The following is a 19,194-nucleotide window of genomic DNA, read 5'->3' as shown; positions in this document are numbered from 1 at the left end:
TGCCACCCCTCCCGGGAAGCGGGGGCGCTCCCCGCGCCTGCTGGGGGCGGCCGCCCGCCCGAGCGGTCCCACCCACGGCCCGGAAAACATCGGGCCAATCAGCGCGCCTCCTCGGTGCAGGCCCGCCGGCCATTGGCTGGAGGAGCCGCAGGAAGGGCCTCTGCCCAATAAGCGCGCCCCGCGGGTGATAGCGGGTTTCGGACCCAAGCCGCTGGGGTTCCGCTTGCGGCTCTAGCGCATGCGCGGCGAGGGGCGGGGGCCGCCGGGCGTGGCCGTCCCGGCTGCGCGGGGGGCGGGGCGGGGCCGGGCCGCCGAGGTGCGCAGCCCTGCGCGGGGGGCTGCGGTCCGGCAGCGGGGGCGGGCTGGCTGCGGGAGCTGGCGCCGCAGGAGGGGGCACCGGGTGGCGGCCCGCGCCCCGGCAGGGCGAGTCCCGCACGGTTACGCCGCCGTCTCTCCGAAGCGCGGGTTAACGCGCGTCCCCGTTGGCGCTGCGGTGCCCGGGCCGCAGCTGCGAGCGGCAGCCCGTGGGGCCGGCCGGGCCGCCCGCAGCGCTGTGCCGGGGCCGGGCGGCAGCGGGGCCGGGAGCGCAGCCCCGGGAGCTGACCGAGCAGGGCTGCCGGGCACTGAGGTTTGGCAAAGGCTGCCTGAGGTAAAACGCATCGTCCCCGAAAGATCTGGGTTTATTGAAGCAGAGGTTTCCATCTCTTCAGGCATCTTTGTGGATTTTCCAGTCAGCTCCAGCTGCAAAACTGGTCACAAGGCTGGGCCCGGTTCAGAGCGCTTCTGACTGGCCTTGCCACCGTGATGCTGGAGCTACAGCCTGGCTGCCTGGAATGTTTATGCATATAAGAGCTTTGACAGGAGTTAAGAAGCTTACTGTCATTCGACAGGCACGCAAGCTCAGAGCAATTAATGACAAATCTATAAAATGACCTAAGGCCAGGCCACCCACTGAGAACTACAGCCTTCAATTTTGCATATGCGCTCCCTATGTACTGCATGGTGTTACTTAGAAACTGAAAAATAATATCCACGGAAACCAAGACGATGAATGGGAAGGTGCCTAAACCAGCAGACCAGGAGCACCACTGGAGCTGCAATGCAGCTTTTCCTTTTTTAGGAATGTTAGGATTTAATTATGAGTGTCCTGCTTTAGGCTGGGGTAGGTTAGATTTTCTTCCTAGTAGCTGGTACACTGCTGTGTTTTGGATTTAGTGTAATGTTGATGACACGCTGACATTTTAGTTGCTGCTCAGTAGTGCTTACCCTAAGGCAAGAACTCTTCAGTTTCCCATGCTCTGCCAGTGAGCAGGTGCGCAAGAAGCTGGGGGGGGATCAGGGCCAGGGCAGCCGACCCGAACTAGCCTAAGGGATGTTCCATACTGTAGAACGTTATACCCAGTATACAAACTGGAGGGAGCTGGCCAGAGGCTGGGGACTGGCTGGGCATTGGTCAGCAGGTGGTGAGGAACTGTATGGTGCATCACTCGTTTTTCTTGTATTTTATTCCTCTCTTCCCCCTGCCCCCCTTTTCATTACGATTGTTATTGTTACTATTATATTTTAATTTTTTTCTGTTATTAAATTGTTCTTATCTCAGCCCATGAGTTTTACCTTCTTTCTGTTGCTCCACCCCGTCCCACGGGGGTGGCGGGGTGAGTGAGAGAGCAGCTGGGTGGTACTTAGTTGCCAACTGAGTTAAACCATGACACTGTGTTGTACAATTGTAGCATGTTTATCCCTAAATACAGTTACCACCTTGAGTCCTTCCCTGAAGTTACAGGCTGCTTTCAGGTCTTCCTTACAAAAACACAACTGGAAGAACTTCCTTTTATCTGGATTGCTCAGCAGAACACATGGTCACTCAGATGTACAAGACAACAATGTATTGTGCCTTTTTTTCTGCAGGGATGTGAATCCAGATCCCTTTCGTGCCTAAGAAAATGCCGTGGTTGCCACCAGTCACTTGTCCCAAAGACCAATGTGCTAGCATGTCCACTGTTCTTGTTTTGTGGAGGCTTCATTTAGTAGCAAAGGCTTGGGCAAATTTATTGTCTATAAAATATGGTCCTAACTTGCTTATTCCAACAAACAGATAAAGCACACGTGACTGTGACAAGATACTCAAAAAGGTGTCTTCATGTAGAAGCTTACCTGGCTTCTTGCTGCCCCATGTACGCAGGAATCAAACCGATAGCATATTACATTGCACATGGCCTGGATGTCCACATCTATCCCTACCATAGAAGTATTTAATTATTCCCCTCCTAATAACCATATTGCCATTACCCCCTTGGGTCAGGGTTGGGTTTTTTTTACCACCCACCTAATTTCATTATCCTTTTGGTGTGTAAATATTTCATCTATCACCTGCACCTTCTATACCATCTACTTTGGTTCCTGCTTTAGCAAACCTTTCATCTGAGTAAACATACTAATCTGTGCCCTAATCAGGTGTGCATTGGATTTGGCAGACAGGAGTTGCTGTCAAGCCTTCCTTTAATGCTTTTCAGCTCCTCGTGAAGCGCTAAATATCAATTGGCTGAGAAGGAGTGGGAAAGTAAGTACACACATGCCACGCTGTCTGAGGGCCAGGCCATTCCCCGGTCTTGAAAAATTAATTTTCAGGTTGTTCCATCAGCAGTCATACTCATGAAAAGTAATTTCCTGCAGAGAGCCTATGCCACTTTGATAACCCCATCACACCTCTCCCATCCCCTACCATGTCTTCCCAGTGCAGCCAGTTCTTCTGAAATCCCTTTGATTCCCAAATATCCTTAGCTCCCTCTATGTCCCCAGCTAGAGGCTGGTCACCCTGTGTCTGGGGACTGCCCAGGGGAGCCCTCCCCACGTGTATGGTGGTTGAGCTCACAGTACAGTTTTTTTCCAGTTTGGGTCTCACTGTACTACCAAGCTACTGAATTTTTGCTTATGAAACAACTATAAAATATTTTGGTATCTGTCAGCTTTGTTCTAAATTTGTCACTTGGCTTAAATGTTTGTAGAGCAAATGCCCGAATTCTTTGCAGAGGCTGGCATATTCCTTCTGTCCTGAGGACAGCAGGCTGAAGTAGGTGACTGTGAGGTAGATGTGTGGCCAGGATTTTATAGCAGAGGTGCAGCTGCTGCGTGGTGGCAAGAGGAGGGAGAAGTCGCTCCCTGCACTGATTCCCCCCAGCCTGCTCCGTCCAGGCAGCGAGCGCTGGACGTGCCTGCCTCCCGCTGGTTCCTCCCGCTGTGCTGGGGGCCAGCAAGGTGATGGGCAGCTCTGACACTGCCCTGGCTTTGGCTGTCCTAGGTAGTTCAAACCAAGGAAATGAGGTTTTACATTATTACTATTATTCTATTTTTATCCTTTCCCGCCCCCCCCCCCCAAGAGAAGCTATCACAACGGCCAACACTGATGCAGGGTTAGCGTATCATCAAAAGGATGTAACAGCAACACGCACCTGCAAAAAACAGTTGTGTACTGCTAGGCACTGCCACTAAAAGTGTACCCGTCAATGTTGCAGTGATTATGTGCGATAACTGGCACGTAATTATTTATTTTGCTGATCTTTGCCTTATAAAAGCAAACTTCTAGAATATGGCCTTTATTTTATTATCAGCTGATAAACATTTTAAACATACATTTGTTAGTAATCTTGTGTTGTTGCTGCTGTTATTATGAACAGTCAGTGTTATGATTTTTTGTTAAATTTCATTTTAATCAGGACTGCAGAATAATTCTGTGGTTTTACTTTGGCAGCTGACAAAAAAAAGTTACGCTATGTTAATTCTGGTGCCTAGGACACCTATCTTGAGTTACTGTGGGAAACTGAGACTGCTCCTCCTTTGCTTTATGAGCTGAGTGAAAACTGCTTTTCAGTCAAAATTGCTTTATAAATTCGACTAGAATTAGCTAGTGTTTTAAACTGACCATCACCACTATTTCCAGCATTTTAGCTTTATATCTTCTCTCTACTTCAAGTAACCATAGCCCCAAAAACCTCACTGCGGTATTACTTCTCATTTATTGTTTATAAAGAGTAGCACCACCACATGAGAAGGGCAATTAAAAAATACTGTTACAGACCTTTTAATGCTTACTCTTTGAATCTTAGTCTTCCAAGTGCTTACCATTCATATATAACTGTCTCATAAGATATACCTTTGTATAAGAATAAATATGTATAATAACACGCAGAAGAAGATGTACAGATCAGTTAAAAACGTGCAGGCTTTAGGAAGTGAAAACATGCACATTCATTATCCGTGCTTTGTCACTGACAGGAGGGAGGTTGGTTGTAGCCATGCAGGTATCGTAATACAGACGTGCAGCATTCACAACTACAATGTTATCTATAAAAATAGACAGCAATGTGCACAGACATAAAAGCAAAGATATTCATGGCAGTATTGTGAGATGAAGCCGTAAATCTTATTAAACACAGATTCTGTCTTTTGAATTGTACACTGCAAAACCCACATAGATGTTTCATAGAATAATTCTTTTTAAATTATCTGTTTAGTTGTTCCTGGTTGATTTTGCTGTGCATTCATTTCAAAGCAAGTGGTTTAAATGACTCCTTACCTTCCAAGACAGAAACATGGTTTAGCATCAGCTCCCTCCTCTAAGGACCTCCACTTTAATACTTCTGCAGTGGTATTTCTGTTGTGGTTCCTCATATGAAATGTTAGAGGACAGCAGTGGGTTACTTTGTTCCTGTTTTTTTTAAGTAATGGGTTTGATAATTTATTCTAATTTTAGACTTTGACTATTTCTGTTGAAAGTCAGTTGGGCTAGATCAATTGAAACTTGTACCAGCAGCTTCATTCAACAGTCTTCATGAGCTCAATTTCTCTGCTGGAATTCATTTTTTTCTAAAGAACCTCATGCATTTTACTAATTTTTAAATAAAATTATGGACAGTATGGAGTATTTGGAACATATCAAGATGCACCAAGCATTAGTTATTGTTACATTTTAAAAAAATCTTACAAATTTCTCTTCCATCCATAGCGCTCTTTAGTCTTTTCTTCTGCAGAAGTTCAATGATTCCCTAAAATTTGTTTGACATTGTGAAAGTCATGCCAAGAGCAAGTATTTATTGTATCAATAAATGTCCAGAAACATTTAATCTGCTTTAAAGTGGAGCATGGTTTTGCTCTTAATGAAATCAATCTTTTTGAAGTACAGGTTTCAGCAAACTCATCAGTTTAACTCCAGTTCCCCTCTACAGCTTAAGGCCAAAGGTTGTGTTACCAGCATGGCCTCAAGCACATCACACATCACCAGATCACACCTACACACTATTCAGTAAGTTGACAGTAAGCCAGCCTTAGCGGGGGAGCACAGGAACAGGGGTGTCCTCAGGGAACTCAACTTTCTGTCCTTAAATTGTATACCATGTGCCTGACACTAGTCTCAAAAAGCCACTAATGAACTTTGTTCATTAGAACCTTGCACAGGTCTCTATTGTTTGTCAGTTCGTGCTCTGTCATACTCCCGGCAAGGCCAAGGTTTACCCTGAGAACTCACCATCTCTCAGGCCGTCATCCACTTTTAACAAGAGAAGCGAACGCAGGGCAGCGTGGTACCCGCCGTGGCCGCGAGCTGTCTGGGGAGCCATGCCCTTCCCTTGCACCTGTGCTTCCAGCTGAGCTCTGCTCCAGGGCAGTGAAAGACAGAAAATGACAATGTTTGTGCCTAACTGGTTGTTGACTAAAATCTGATGCTTCCATCGCCAGCCACCTAGCATCAAGAGACAGCAGCCAGATCTCGAGGGGATTCTCTACCCTCCACCAACTGCGCCAAATCCACAGGGATTCATAGGAAGGTCAAAACCGCAGCGGACGTTCACAAAGCCCCATGCTGCAGCCACCCACAAGGAAGAAATCAAATCCTCCTGATCCCTGCAGACAAACAGCTGAAGCCATGCTTGACGGGATTTGCAGTGGCTTGCCCACTGCTATCTTTAAAGCTTATGTAGCTTTACCTGCAGGCGGTTCAGATGTTTGTTTTCTTTACTGCTTGCTATCCCTTTTATGGGGTTTTAAGTAAACTTCATGGACAAGGATTGTATCGTCCCTTGATTCCAAATATGAAATCAGTTTGGTGTGGACTCCCAGCAACAGTTTTCTGGGCCACTAAACCAAAAATGTTTATATTCACTATATGGTCTTCCCTTATTTGAGAAACTTTCTGTTTTGCCACCCGCTCAGTAGGATATAGATGTCTCCTAGTTTGATCCAAATACAGATATTTCTCTTTTTCCCATGTTACACTTCAGCGTGTTAGCAGAAGCATCACCTGTACATCAGCTGGTTTTTTCTTGGTCCTTGGACAATTAAAAAATGCTGGTTTACGTCTAATTCTTTTGGCCAGCAAGAGTTCACAGGTTTCTCTCTAACCTATTACCAGGTGATTTTGAGTTGTATTTTACAGCTTGCCATCTACTTTTTTGTCCTTTTTCTCTGTTTTGTGTTTTCTATATTTTATTTTAACCAAGATGGCTTCTCAGCCACTATAAAGTTTTGTATGTTTGTGGAATTATGGCTTTTTCAGTATTCACTGAGAAATCTTCAAAGAGTTCCAAGATTTTTTTAGAACCTCATTGACACTTTAATATCATTGACACTTCAATATCATGTCATAACTAATTATTGCAGCAATCACGTTAAGGAATTACTTCCCTGTAAGTGACTCTTTGTAATAGTTACGAAGTGAGAGTTCTGATGAGGCCAGTGTGAATTCTGATTGCTGCAGTGTGAATTCCTCTTGCCTGTCCACCATGGGTGACATTGAAGAAATGAACTTATAATTCGTTCTGGGTTGTCAGAGAAAGTGTTCCATGGTGGGAATCTGCATCCTCTGTATACCCTGCCAACAACATTTTTAATGTATGATGTACGTTAGCCTGGGTAAGGGAAAAACTAATTCTTGTCAAAGGTCAATTGATATATTTATGTCTGCCCTATTCTGAAGTTATATCTATTTTTTAAGTGTCTAGGAAGTTGCCTACAAGGTGAACTAGTTACTTTTAGATAGGAAGATGACATAGTTACTAAAGTCTCACAAGTTTTTTATATTCAGTTGCAAAACAGATTTTGAAGCTTGAAGATATAACTCAATAAATGTAATCACAGGTATTTATGTATATTGAACATAAGGCTCTGATGCTGACATTACTTCTTAATGTGGTTAAGATTTAATGCCATCGCATGTCCTTACTGTGTTAAACTTCAGTGAATGCTCGAGTACTTATCCAGCCAGGTTCTTTTACCCGATGCACGGCCTTACTGAAAGACCTTCAGCAAAGTTCTCTGTGTAAGTGACTGCAGGACAGGGGCCACTTTTTAGCAATTTCTGATTTCATTCAAATGTTTTCAACATTTTCAAAGATGCCTTGGACAAAACCACGTAGGTCTATAGAACTGATTAAGGACAACTTCATTTTGAATATTTTGTGTTTCAGTTTTATCCTGGCTCATTCATTTTTTATAGCACTAAATGCAAAACTTTGGAATTATGTAGCAGAATGTAAAAAACCATGTTCCAAAAACTAGCAAAAGCTCATTTTCCCAGTTGGGTAGATAACAGTTTATTTTAAGTACAACGGGAGTACATATTTTTTTGACATTGTTAAATTCATAACAACTACACATACAGTAATTTTTAAAAGGTCTTACTTCAGCTGCAATTGTCATAACCAGATTTCAAACTTATTTTATGATCTAAAGTCTCTTCCATATAGCAAGGAATGGTAATATATTTCTCATAAAGAGTGTTTTAGCTCATCCAGCTTAAATGGAATCCTGATGGCAAAGTCACATATTCAGCATGAAATTTTATATACACTTGATGAGACGTAGCAGTAAATGGAGCGATGTTCGTATCCTAAAATTAAAGACAAGAAAAATTAAAAGCTTTTTAGAACATCAAGATCCTATGGAAAAGCCAGTCAGAGAGATAAAAATGAGGCACAAATTGGATCATAGATGGGAAGTGACCTCAAGTCAGTGCTAGAGATTGCTGTTGCATTTCTCCCTCAGGGTATTACAAATATTTAAATCACAAATACTAAATACAGAGCAAAATATCTTGATGCCTCCCACTAGATGTCACCGTAAGGTGCACTGGAAAGCTTCTGAGGTGCCGCACACCCCTTAAGCCTTCACTTCCACACATCTATGTGGAATTCATGCCAGTATTGGCGAAACAGTCTTGCACATGACAATGTGCACAGTAAATATTCGTTTTAACCATTTACTGGGTCAGAGACAGTAGGCGATACATACCATTCCACAGTACGGCCCGACTGGGGGACAGCTGGCATCTGGCCCATCGTAAAGGATCAGGTAGTTGCTACCACAATCCCCTGGGTCATCGATGCTGATGAAATCAAAGTTCACTGTGACAATTTGTCCCTTGGGCACAGTAATGGCCCACTCACAATCAGTGTTGTTCTGGTACGTTGCTGGGTAGTTGGGACTAGCAAATGAGCCAGTGCTGCCGTATAATGTTCCGCCGCATCCTGGAAACAGACACTGTTAATTAGCCAAAAGGCTTAGTTTCACAAGATACTACATGATGTAGTAGAATTAGTACAGTATTAGTAGTAACACTGAAAAACAGAGAGAGATACCGGGAGCTGGAACAACGGGTGTGGATAACAGCATTATTCCAATAAGAAACAAACTGAGGCTCTAGCTTCAGCAGCCTTAGAAGAGTACGCAGTGGGCATTAGATGATCACTGGATATTAAAAATCAAAAACCCCAAAAGTCTTTGAAACAGGAATCAAAGCCTTAAGTCTATTCCTTGGTCAGTTCAGTTCCCAACTACTCAACTAGAGACAAATTCTTTTTGGCTGTTCTTTCAATGAAAAGTAGTGCATCTTCACCTGATAGAAAAATACAGATGACAAATTCAGAGAAAATAGTCTTATTAAGTAAACTAAAGTTCATTTATACCAAAATTAAATCTCCAACAGTGGGCAGAAGCAGATACCCTGGGAGAAATGCAAGTTAATAGAGTAAGAGTGAGCATGTGCAGATCATGCCCCAGATTACTCTCAGTCTCCAAGAATTTTCAGCTTCCAGCTCCCAGAGATGGCATCTTTGAACTTAATAGTGTTTAACAGATGTCTTCCGTTAACTTCTTCAGGTACCCCTCAAATTCATGTAGAATTGTAGCATCCTATGGGAAGGAGCTCCACAGCTTAACTGCATACTGTGTGAAGAACTGGTTGGTTTGGTTTGGTTTGGATCTACCACCTCCTGACTTTACCTGATGGCCTTTAGTTCTTCTATGGGAAACGTCAATGAACGTTGATCATTATTTATCATCCAATACTGCTCAATTTTATAGACCTCAGTAGTTTCTTATCCAGATTGAAAAGGCTCAGCATATGTCATACAGAAGCCTTTTTTCATGTTGAGCCATTAGTTATACTGGTTTCTTTATAAGAGGAGACCAGAACCGGGCACATCATTCAGTTTGCGTCTGAACTATGGATTTATACAGTGACTGTCTATGTGCTCTCTCTTCCCAGCAATTCCTAGTATTGTGTTAGCCTACTTGACTATTAGTGAGCAGCGAGCTCTTGTTTTCATGAAACTATTTTACCCTCAAGATCTTGCTGCTGAGTACTAGAAGTCAACTCAGAGCCCACATTTTTGTAAGTAAAGTTAGGATTGTCTTTTTTTGCCCACGTTCTTCAACACTTTCCAACACTGAGCTTTATCTTTCTTTTCATCACCAAGCCACTCGATACTGTTAAGGTTATTGTGTAGGACTTTTCAACTGACCATGAGCTTCCCTACTTCCAGCAACTTAGTGCCATGAACAAACTATTACCCAGCTATTCATTGCCATTTCATAAGCCATTTATGAATGTGCCTATGATACCGTCACTACACAGCATTATAGGTAGGTTATTTTCCTGGGGCAAATTTCAGTCCTCCTCAGGCTTAGCAGTGTCTAGATCCTAGGGCATAACTGGACTATTAATGGAGCAGGCTGACCACCACGACCACTCTGTGGATCCCCAGACAGATGTTACTGATACTTTCTGACCTCTCAGTGAAAGAGGCAGATCTTCATCCTAAGTGGACTTTATCATCTGAGGTTGTCAACGTTAGAGAAAGGGAATTGCTTCTGTCACATAAAATGGATCTCATCCCACTCATCTTGAGGAACATCTACCTCTCTGCAGTGACTGAATGGGGTGGGCGATGGGTGCTTGGGAAGGTCTTAAGTGTTGATGAAAACCGAGCAGGCCGAATTCCGCATTTCTGTATTTTCCTTCTGTGTACAATTGCTAAGTGATATTACTTTGGAATTACAGCCTTACCATTTGATGATGAAGTCCAAGTAATTTCATATCCATCACGAGCCCCTGAAATATCACTCTTGAAACGAAGGTAGACAACGTGATTTTGGGGGAAGATGGGACTGGGCACACTGTTTCCACAGAACCTGCCAAGTAGTGGTGATTGCACATCACTCCCATTTCTGACCTTCAAGGGACAAAAACCCCACTGTCAGCATTAAATCCCGATGCCTGTTATATACCAGTACAATTATGCAGGGACACAAGCACAGCACAAACTATGTAGCGACTTGCATGCATACCATAATTATAATTTTAATACTGTTATTTTTCCTACTATATATTCTTGCATAGAAGGGAAAAGAGACCATTAACCAGTCTGCCTGAGTTTTGTAAGTAATTGCACAGAACAAGTTTCATCAAAAACAGGTAGCTAAATTTTATGGTGTGGTTCATCTCCTGACCGAAAAAAATTACTTGACTAGTAGCGAAGATGTGCTTTTGCAATTCAAGTCCATGTTTTACTTTTCATAAGAAATTTTAATATTCCAGATGAAAAGATTAATTATTTGCCCTACAGACCACTCTTTTCCCTGGCCACATTAAACACAGATCATATTACATAGCTCAGACTAAATCTGATTTTCTTCTGAGCTCCGATAATGCTGGTGGTCAGATCCATTTCTTGAGAAAGTAAAGAGGTTATGAAAGGAGAACTAAATAATGATTCTGCCACAGACATCGGATTCTTGTCATCTGACCAGTGAACAGGGAAAGCTTCAACAAGGTTGAAAGGACAGCGTGAGGATTGTGTAGGAGGGTATGCTTTTTATTGACACAAAATACCTTTGCAAGTATCCTACACTTGTTACTAGAGCTCTTTTTTTTTTTTTTAAGAAAAAATGCTTTTTTAGGAAAAAAAATTATTTTCAAGAAAAATAACAAGCAGATGGATTCTACTGCTGGAATGAAAGCACTCAGATTTATGGCTTTCTGTTTATGCACAGATGTTAATATTGGATGAAAACTACCCCAGCTTGCCCTGTTAACTGGGTAACATCAACAAGAGCTAGGTAAGGATGAGTTAGCTGATGATGAAACTGTTTATTCATTGGTTTTGCACTTACTATAGTGTCTATTGTTTCAGCTCTTACTGTAACATCTCAGTCCCTTCCACCACAAATCTGTAGCAATAAATTAGTCCCTAATGTCAATTCAGCTCAGATTTGATCCAAGCTTATTAATTTCCCTTGAATTCAGCAAATTTTGACGCATGCCCAGAAAATACGTATACTTGTTTGATACCTCTAGGAAATCACGTGAACACTGTACGCTGTCTTCCAAGCTGAAAGCATGGAAAAAGAGAGAAATCGTGTGATTCAGGGGAGCTTGTAGAATGATAGAACAGTCCATATTACTGGGGTGACGACCAGGCCAACCAGGGCTCTTCAGGTAACCAAACGGCTGGTTATACACTCTGCTGCATCCTTGAGACAGAAAACCAGAAACATGTAAAGATTTCAGATCTCTGTATTGCTTTTCACTGTATGAAATAAACAAAGAGAATGGTAGGTAGACTTTTTAGACATTTCTTCAAGCTTACCTGTAGCTTGATAGGTAAATCTGACTCCATTATTAATCATGTATTCATCTGATTTGAAAGTCACGATGGCAGTGCGATCATAAGAATAAAATTCAGGGACTGGAAAAGTTTCAGTGCCACAGAATCTATGGACTGATCCTTGGCTGTGCTGGAATTCAATACATGTCACAAGTTACTTAGTAATATAATTTGGTTTTCTACTTACTGAACTTTGGGTGAATATATCTCTCAACACTCTCTATATCAGTTATGCAATCACATTTTAAAGTTCTCATGGAAATCAATTAATACTGTCTCAACATTTAGGTTCAATTATTATGAGAAACAAATCAAATGTAACAGGTATTTTCATTCCAAAATAAGAATCAAGGAAAGAAGGTTTCAGCTAATATAACACAAAGGACATAACAGTAGGGTTTTTCTGCTGCTTTTTACAAACACTCTTCTTTGCATGAATATTCATTTTTATTATGGTTCTTGGATGGAAGGAAGTGCAATTAGTTTATGAAAACTTGCTGTTGAGCAGTATTTCCTGGGTGTTAAGTTTGGCAGCTCTGTTACTTGGTGCAACTGTAAAAAACTGTGTAACACTTACCAGGTCTAACTCAATGTCTATATAGTGTGCTTCCATGAAGTCTTTGTACCGGTTAATACACCTTAAGTGGGGCACGGTGTGGCCCTCGCACAGAATCACCAGTTAATCTACTACCAAATGGTGGGTGTCACATCTCTTTACAAAGAGTGAAGGGAGCTGAATGTGAATGGGGAATGGTATCACCAGTAAATTTCTTACTGTTGGTGAATCCTGGAGCTCCAGGTAGTTCTGAGTACAGTCCTGGCCAGAATGGAGGTGGAAGGCCTCTACCACTACCCTGACTTGCTGTTGCGGAGGGGCATCGATGACCCAAGTACAGAGAGTAAATGGTGGGTATTCATTCGGGAAGTTAGGAGACGTTGCGGTCAGGGATGTAGAAGTTGCATTATATATTCCTCCACATGGTCCTGTGTAAAACAGTAATATACGCATCGTAGAGTGAAAACCTTTCCAACTGGGGAAGAATATATATGGGACAAAATTACACTGGACAATGCAGTTTTGTATTTACCTGTGAGGCTCTAGAATAACAAAAAAAAAAAAAGTAAAACACATGCTAATGCTGTGTCAATGCATGTCATAAAACTCAAATAAATGTTTTTTCCCTACAATATCAGGGTATTTGTTAATAATCTGTGAGTGTTCTGTTTTGCACTCCAGACTGACAGCCACCCTTGCAACCAGCCAAGACCGAAGAGTCTTGGGGTCTAGCCGTGGTGATTTTAGCTTGCTTTTAGATGCTGTGCTAAGGACTGTCTTTGCCCCTTCCTGAGACCGATATCTAAAACAAATTTTGATGACTTATTACTTGAATACGTATTTCCACAAAAGAGTCACAACAATATATATGCATACATGTATATGTATACTTACGATCCACTGTAGTGTAGGTGGCATTGAAACCCTCCCTTTCCACAGAATTGTCCGTGACAAATTTCACAGTCAAGGAATTACGGGTAGAAATAAAAGGAGCTGGCACTGTAGATCCACAGAATGTGCCAGCTAAATTGGCATTTTCATTATCTCCATCATAAAGCTGAAAGAAGAAAAGTATGTAAGCCACTAACAGTTTAGGCACAACAAACAAACAGAAATAAAGTTCTCTGACCCCTCCTGACATTATCATTTCTTTCACTTGAAAGCACCGTAGGTGGTCTTGTGCTTTAATAGGACGTTCTTGATTACTATAATTATTCACTGCCATACTAACTAATTCTGTTGGACAGTGTAAATCCCATTATGGAACATGCTGGTCCTGCCTCAGAAAATCTATTGAAAATTTATTCTCTTTTAAATTGGCATTCTGTTTTCTTTTTTATATGTAATCCCAAAGTGCTCTTCAATAGAAAGGTTGATATTATTCAAGAAAATGTAGAATTAATTCCTAGTTTCATTGAGCTTTTCTAATGCTCAACAGGATCTATAATTTTCCTTGGTGGATCTCATTTAGCAGTGTTCTGCTGTCCTATGTATTTTACACTCATCCCCAAGAAAACAGCTTTCACAGGTGAGCATTGAGCATCAAGACTTACTTATTCAAAATTTTACAGATTAAAGACTTTTCAAGCAATTGTGTATGATAATGAAGCTGCAAGTTTACTTTCAAAGCGCTTGAGTTTTGTTTTGTTTCTATTCTGTGAAATAATACTCATTTATATAGGCAGCCTAAGACCAGAAGCTTGACATAAGACCATAACAATGACAAAACTATTATTAGTTTCCAGAAAGGCAAGATGTCATCTAGAGTAGTAATCTAACCCAACAAAAAAATGTAATTATATTAAGCAATTTAATTTCTTCTTAAGACCGTTTTCTATTAATGAAGTTTTACAAGGAGAGGATAATGGATTGTATCTCACTAATATTTTCTTGTTAAAATACGCAGCTATCTTACTTTGACATAATCATATCGGCAAGTCTTAGCAGACTGTGCTTCAAGCACAAATGAAGTGAAGGTGAGGTTGATCAGTTTGTTTACAGGTGCAGTTATGGTCCATACACAGTCCAGATTTTTCTCATATCTTCTGGTCACATTGGAGACTGGAGAGCCAAAGCGATAATCTGAATTTGTCAAGTAACCACCACAGCCATTCCGAGGTCCTGTTGAAGAAGCAGAAGCTTTCAAAAAGTAATTCCTGGCATTTATTTAATATTCAACTCTTTCATGTCAAGCCAGCATCGTTTTTCTGTGCTTCAGAATTTTACTGTCCTGTCTCACAAAGACCATCTGAATGATTAAAAGGCTTTCAACAAAAACAGTGTTAGATAGATAAGAATCACAATTAAGATTTGGTAGAGTGAATTAAGATCGTGTCTTCTCTTTGCATATAAAATCAGTATCCACTTTGAAAATGTAGCAACGGGGTTTTTTTAAAAGAGACTGTAGGAAGACAGAGGACAGAAATTAAATAGAACGGTGGTTCTTACCTGCTAATAAGAATATTTGGACAGTAGGGGGCACTGGGTTGTTGACTTTGAAAATGTGGTAAAAAATGTAGAGTTGCTTATTTTGGCAATACGACCCGTTCTGGGAGGACTGAATTTGGCAGCCTGACACTGGGACCCTGACTCATACTCAGGAATCTAGCTAAAAGGGACTTACTTCTGGAAGTGTTTTGCTTGGTGGGAACTTACAACCCCTCTGAAAAGCAAGCTGCTTTTTATTTGGATCCCACAGACTGAGCTAAGTCCTGGAATTACTCGCTGTGAAAATCTGAACCCTATCACGTTTTCAGTCGCATTGAAAGAAATTACTTTTGGAGAAAAGCCGTTATTAGAAGATCAGAACCCTTTTATCGCATCTAATTACAAACAAGCAAAAAATACTGTCTCTCTGAAGAGATTTTTCTTTTTTACTTTCTTTGTTTTTTGTACTTTGATTTCCAGAAGTTGGACTGGGCTATTAAATCTGATCAATTTATTTACTTACTTCCCCAGTTTCCATGGGGTCTCCTGGCCACTCTTTTAACTCAGGAATTCAAATAAAGTATGGTTCATACTCTTGCATTTGAGTCTGAGAAAGAGTTCTTGTAAACAGCACAGAGCAAAGCAGTAACTGCAAGCAGCCCGTTATCTCCCACACCGAATCCCTTTAGGAGAAATTGGTAATAAATGAAGCTACAGCTGCGGCCCAGCAACATGAGCGGAGTTTCAGAATTTCATCTGTGTGTGTAAAATATGCTCGTCTGGCTGACGTACAGTGACTTAACCCTAACACACTGATATACTTTCAGTCATACAAGACTGCGCCCTACTTAAGTTACAGTATTACAAAAGATCCCTCTGGTGAAAAATCAGCATCCAAGCATTCAGGATTGCATCAGTAACCCAGGGTTGGAGAACCCTGTCTTGCAAGACTGTAATGGTTAAACCAGAATGACTAAGGCTAATTGTTGTCCTGCTCTAACCAAAGCCGGAAAAACTCCACCCTACAAAGCAGCTTGCTTAAACCAAAATCTTAACAACATGAGATTTAAGCTTTTGCTATAGCTAAAAATGAATAGAAGAAACTTATTACAAAGTGAAAAAGTCAGGAATTAATAGATTCTAGTCCAGTTTTGTGGGCTGGTAATGAATTCAGAAACTTGGGAAAGTGTTAGTGTTCCTTTTAATGCCACTGCAGAAGCTGAGAACAACAGTGGGAGAAATGTGAACAATAAATCACGTTCTTACAAATAGTCTAGGAAGGAGGCAGATGTCAGACAGGAGGTTGCCTGGACCCTAAGACTGCAGTTTCACTGTATTTTTCTCTGGGTTCACCCTTCTGCATGATTTATTTAGTTCTCCTGAAACAATTTTGTTGGAGCCGTTTCCTGCTCAGCATTTTGGACGCCTTCTACTAAACATAACATTAAGCACATAATCATTAGGCATAAATTACAGTGTGACCATCCACCCCTGCAACGCTGAGTCAGAAGTGATATATGGGTCAGACACCTTACAAAAGCTCCTCTTCACCCTTTTCAGGGTTAGAGTTGCAGGGGTGCCAGTCAGACCATTGCAACAGGAGTCAGGGAATTGCCACAGAGCCATGCAACAGGAAGGCGCTCAGTGCTGTTGGATTGTCCCTTTTTTGGATATCAAATGTCTTGGCCTGTTAGCGGTGCTGCTGTAAAGAGAGCTCAGAAGACAAAAACACAAATGTAGGTAAACTGTGCATACAGCACATAAAATGGACCTCCCAGAGACAGAAACAGGCCAAATCCTCATTATCAGAAAATTAATTTTAGCTAGTTAGCCAGTAATAGCATCTAAGGGGAGATAAAATAACTAAAAGTATGACTTAGAGTTAATAAAGATGTGGTTTCATCATTAGCTTTCACAATGCCTAGCCTGCTCAGCTGGGGATGAGTCAGCTGCTTACAGGACAGTACATTATAAATAACAGCTAGACTGGAAGTCAACCAGATATCAAGTAGTGTTGCATCAAGCTAAGCAAAGAGCAGCCGTTGTTGAAAAATCTATCCATCTTGCTGCTTTTTAGTACTGATCAACATTACATCTCATTGCAGTCACTAAAAGTTACAGAACAGTGAAGCTGTATAGATCAAAGGGAATACCCACAACTACATGAAAAAACAACTGCTTAACAGGAGGGAACTCATGCTAAGAGAAACACTACTGCACTGCATTTTAGCCAGGACACAGTTTATAATTTTAAAAATCAGCACCGCATCTGAACAGAAGGCCAAATAGTAGACATCCAGCCTGCTGGTGATCATTAATGGAATAATATTGATCACTGGCTGACACAGCCAGAAAAAAATCGCACCTAAAATTTAGGCAAAACCTGGGGCTGAGAAGTCTGTTAATTTATAGAACAGACTCTTAGGTATTAAAAGCTGAACTTGATAAAAATACTGATAAATGTACCTTATAGAACAATTTGTGTGTGGGCAGAGGGACGCATGGCTGGCTGTGTTTTTTCGGTTTCTGGTTTCTTATTTAAAATAAAAATCGTAAGGCCATCATAAATCAGATTGCAATCTTGTCCTCCTCATAAACAGCTTGCCAGAGAACACAAATTATCAGAAGAACTAGGGCATACACTGTCATCACTAATTGCTTTTGGTAGGAAGCATTAACAAAACTAAAAGACTGAAAGACCATTCAGAAAAGAAGGAATTGAAGGATCCCTGTGGCAAATAAAAATAATTACAGCAGAGACCAAGCACGTGTTTCTCTGTTAAGAGTTACATCCTCTAGACATGGAATGAAGATGAAGATGAAACTTTGGAGCTGTCTGCCTTTGAAGCACAGCCAGGGTAAGGTTCATTTATACAGGTATGGATGCAATGAAAGGGAGCCTACTGAGTAGTTTTAAATCTACCAGAAACAACTAAACCCGTGGTATTTCAAAACACAACAAACAAATTTTGATGTCCTTCCCTTCTTACTAAATGAGCCCCACAAACATCTATTAGAAGACAGCAAAGCTGAAAGAACTGTTCTAGTAATGAAACTCCTCTCTCAGACTTCTGAATCACATTTATTCTCACCTACCAGCATCCCTGGGAACTCTAGGCTTCTCTCCATCTGAACTAAAAATCAGAAGCAGCAAAGATTTACTCTGCCAAGTCCAATGCTTCTTTCCTGATAGGTCTTATTTCCAGTGCAGAGGAGTGGCTGGACTAATTGTGGCTGTAATTATTAGCTCATAGATTGTTTGGATCATGGCATCAAACATCAGGGCTCAGAAGGACATAGGGCTGGAGGGAGGAACTGTGCTGTTGTACTTCATCTCATGGCTGATACAGAAGGTTGGGTAACCTTCGCAAGCTGCGCTGAGCTGAGCTGTTCCTGTGTTTAGCAGTCACTGTACAGACATCACAACTTCACGTGGCACCAGTGCCAGCCCTGACGACCACGGTGCCGGCAACATTTCAGGAGAAGACTTCTGAAAGCACAGGACTCATTTTTTTAGTCCTTGGCCTAGCCATTAGGCAGAAAAGTTCACTGACTGGTTTGATGGCCTGGCAATGGTACCAGCAGTGACATTTAGGACTGCAAAGCCCCAGTCTCCTGCTTTAGCAGAATTTCACAAATGCAGTCAGACAAAGTTCATATTCTTAAGTTCTTACACCATTGGCTGATCCCAAATATAACAGTCCAGACATGCTCTCTGCCAAGCCTGCCCCAGTTCTGCAAAACTGTAAGGTACGTACCATCCTATCCATCTCCTCAACGCCTCTCTGGGAGAACAGAGGCAGACATGCAGTCTGGCCTCATTCTAATACTTTCTAATACTCCATTAACATACTTGGCATCACAGCCACCCGGGCCTCTGCAGATCTCTCCTGCAATGTGAGTCAGAAATGTCTCCTCACCCTCCGTTTATATGCACCAGAGTACAGATTTTCAGCTGAAGAAGTCACTGACTTCAGTTAAGCTAAGACAGTTCATGCCAGCAGGAGTTCACCCACAGGTGTGTGAAGTGCTTTTAATCTGAATACCCCATCAGTTTTTAACCATTTAGTCACTACAAAACTGTATGTAGTCACTGTGTCTGAAAATAATCTTTCACCTCGTTTTTTCAGATCAGTCAGAAATATCTTATTTAAATGTCTGCCTCTCTTCTTGTATGTCCAGTGTGCAAACCACTTCTATTTATTTTGCTCTGGGAGAAGAAATGTCACAGACATTAAACAACCGGCATTTCTGAGAGGCATTTGTAGACTATCC

At 41.6% G+C, this 19,194-nt stretch overlaps 1 protein-coding gene across 9 annotated transcripts in view; it reads right to left on the bottom strand.

Moving 5' to 3' along the window:
• Positions 1–7,555: 7,555 nt before the first annotated feature.
• The window catches only part of CUBN (cubilin), a 155,263-nt gene continuing 143,624 nt past the window's right edge, over positions 7,556–19,194 (bottom strand). For all 9 annotated transcript variants that reach the window (XM_037387144.1, XM_037387146.1, XM_037387145.1 and 6 more), the window contains 8 exons: positions 14,408–14,613; positions 13,387–13,549; positions 12,712–12,920; positions 11,919–12,066; positions 11,621–11,802; positions 10,337–10,502; positions 8,281–8,516; positions 7,556–7,879 (listed from right to left, as the gene is read on the bottom strand). In XM_037387144.1, the coding sequence (XP_037243041.1) occupies positions 7,772–7,879; positions 8,281–8,516; positions 10,337–10,502; positions 11,621–11,802; positions 11,919–12,066; positions 12,712–12,920; positions 13,387–13,549; positions 14,408–14,613 (1,418 nt within the window). In that variant the 3' untranslated portion in view covers positions 7,556–7,771. The remainder of the gene's footprint in view (positions 7,880–8,280; positions 8,517–10,336; positions 10,503–11,620; positions 11,803–11,918; positions 12,067–12,711; positions 12,921–13,386; positions 13,550–14,407; positions 14,614–19,194) is intronic.

This window comes from Falco rusticolus, chromosome 4 (assembly GCF_015220075.1).
Source record: "Falco rusticolus isolate bFalRus1 chromosome 4, bFalRus1.pri, whole genome shotgun sequence".
Taxonomy (NCBI): Eukaryota; Metazoa; Chordata; class Aves; order Falconiformes; family Falconidae; genus Falco; species Falco rusticolus.
The sequence above is the reverse complement of the archived record's forward strand: the minus strand, read 5'-3'. Positions and strand labels throughout refer to the sequence as shown.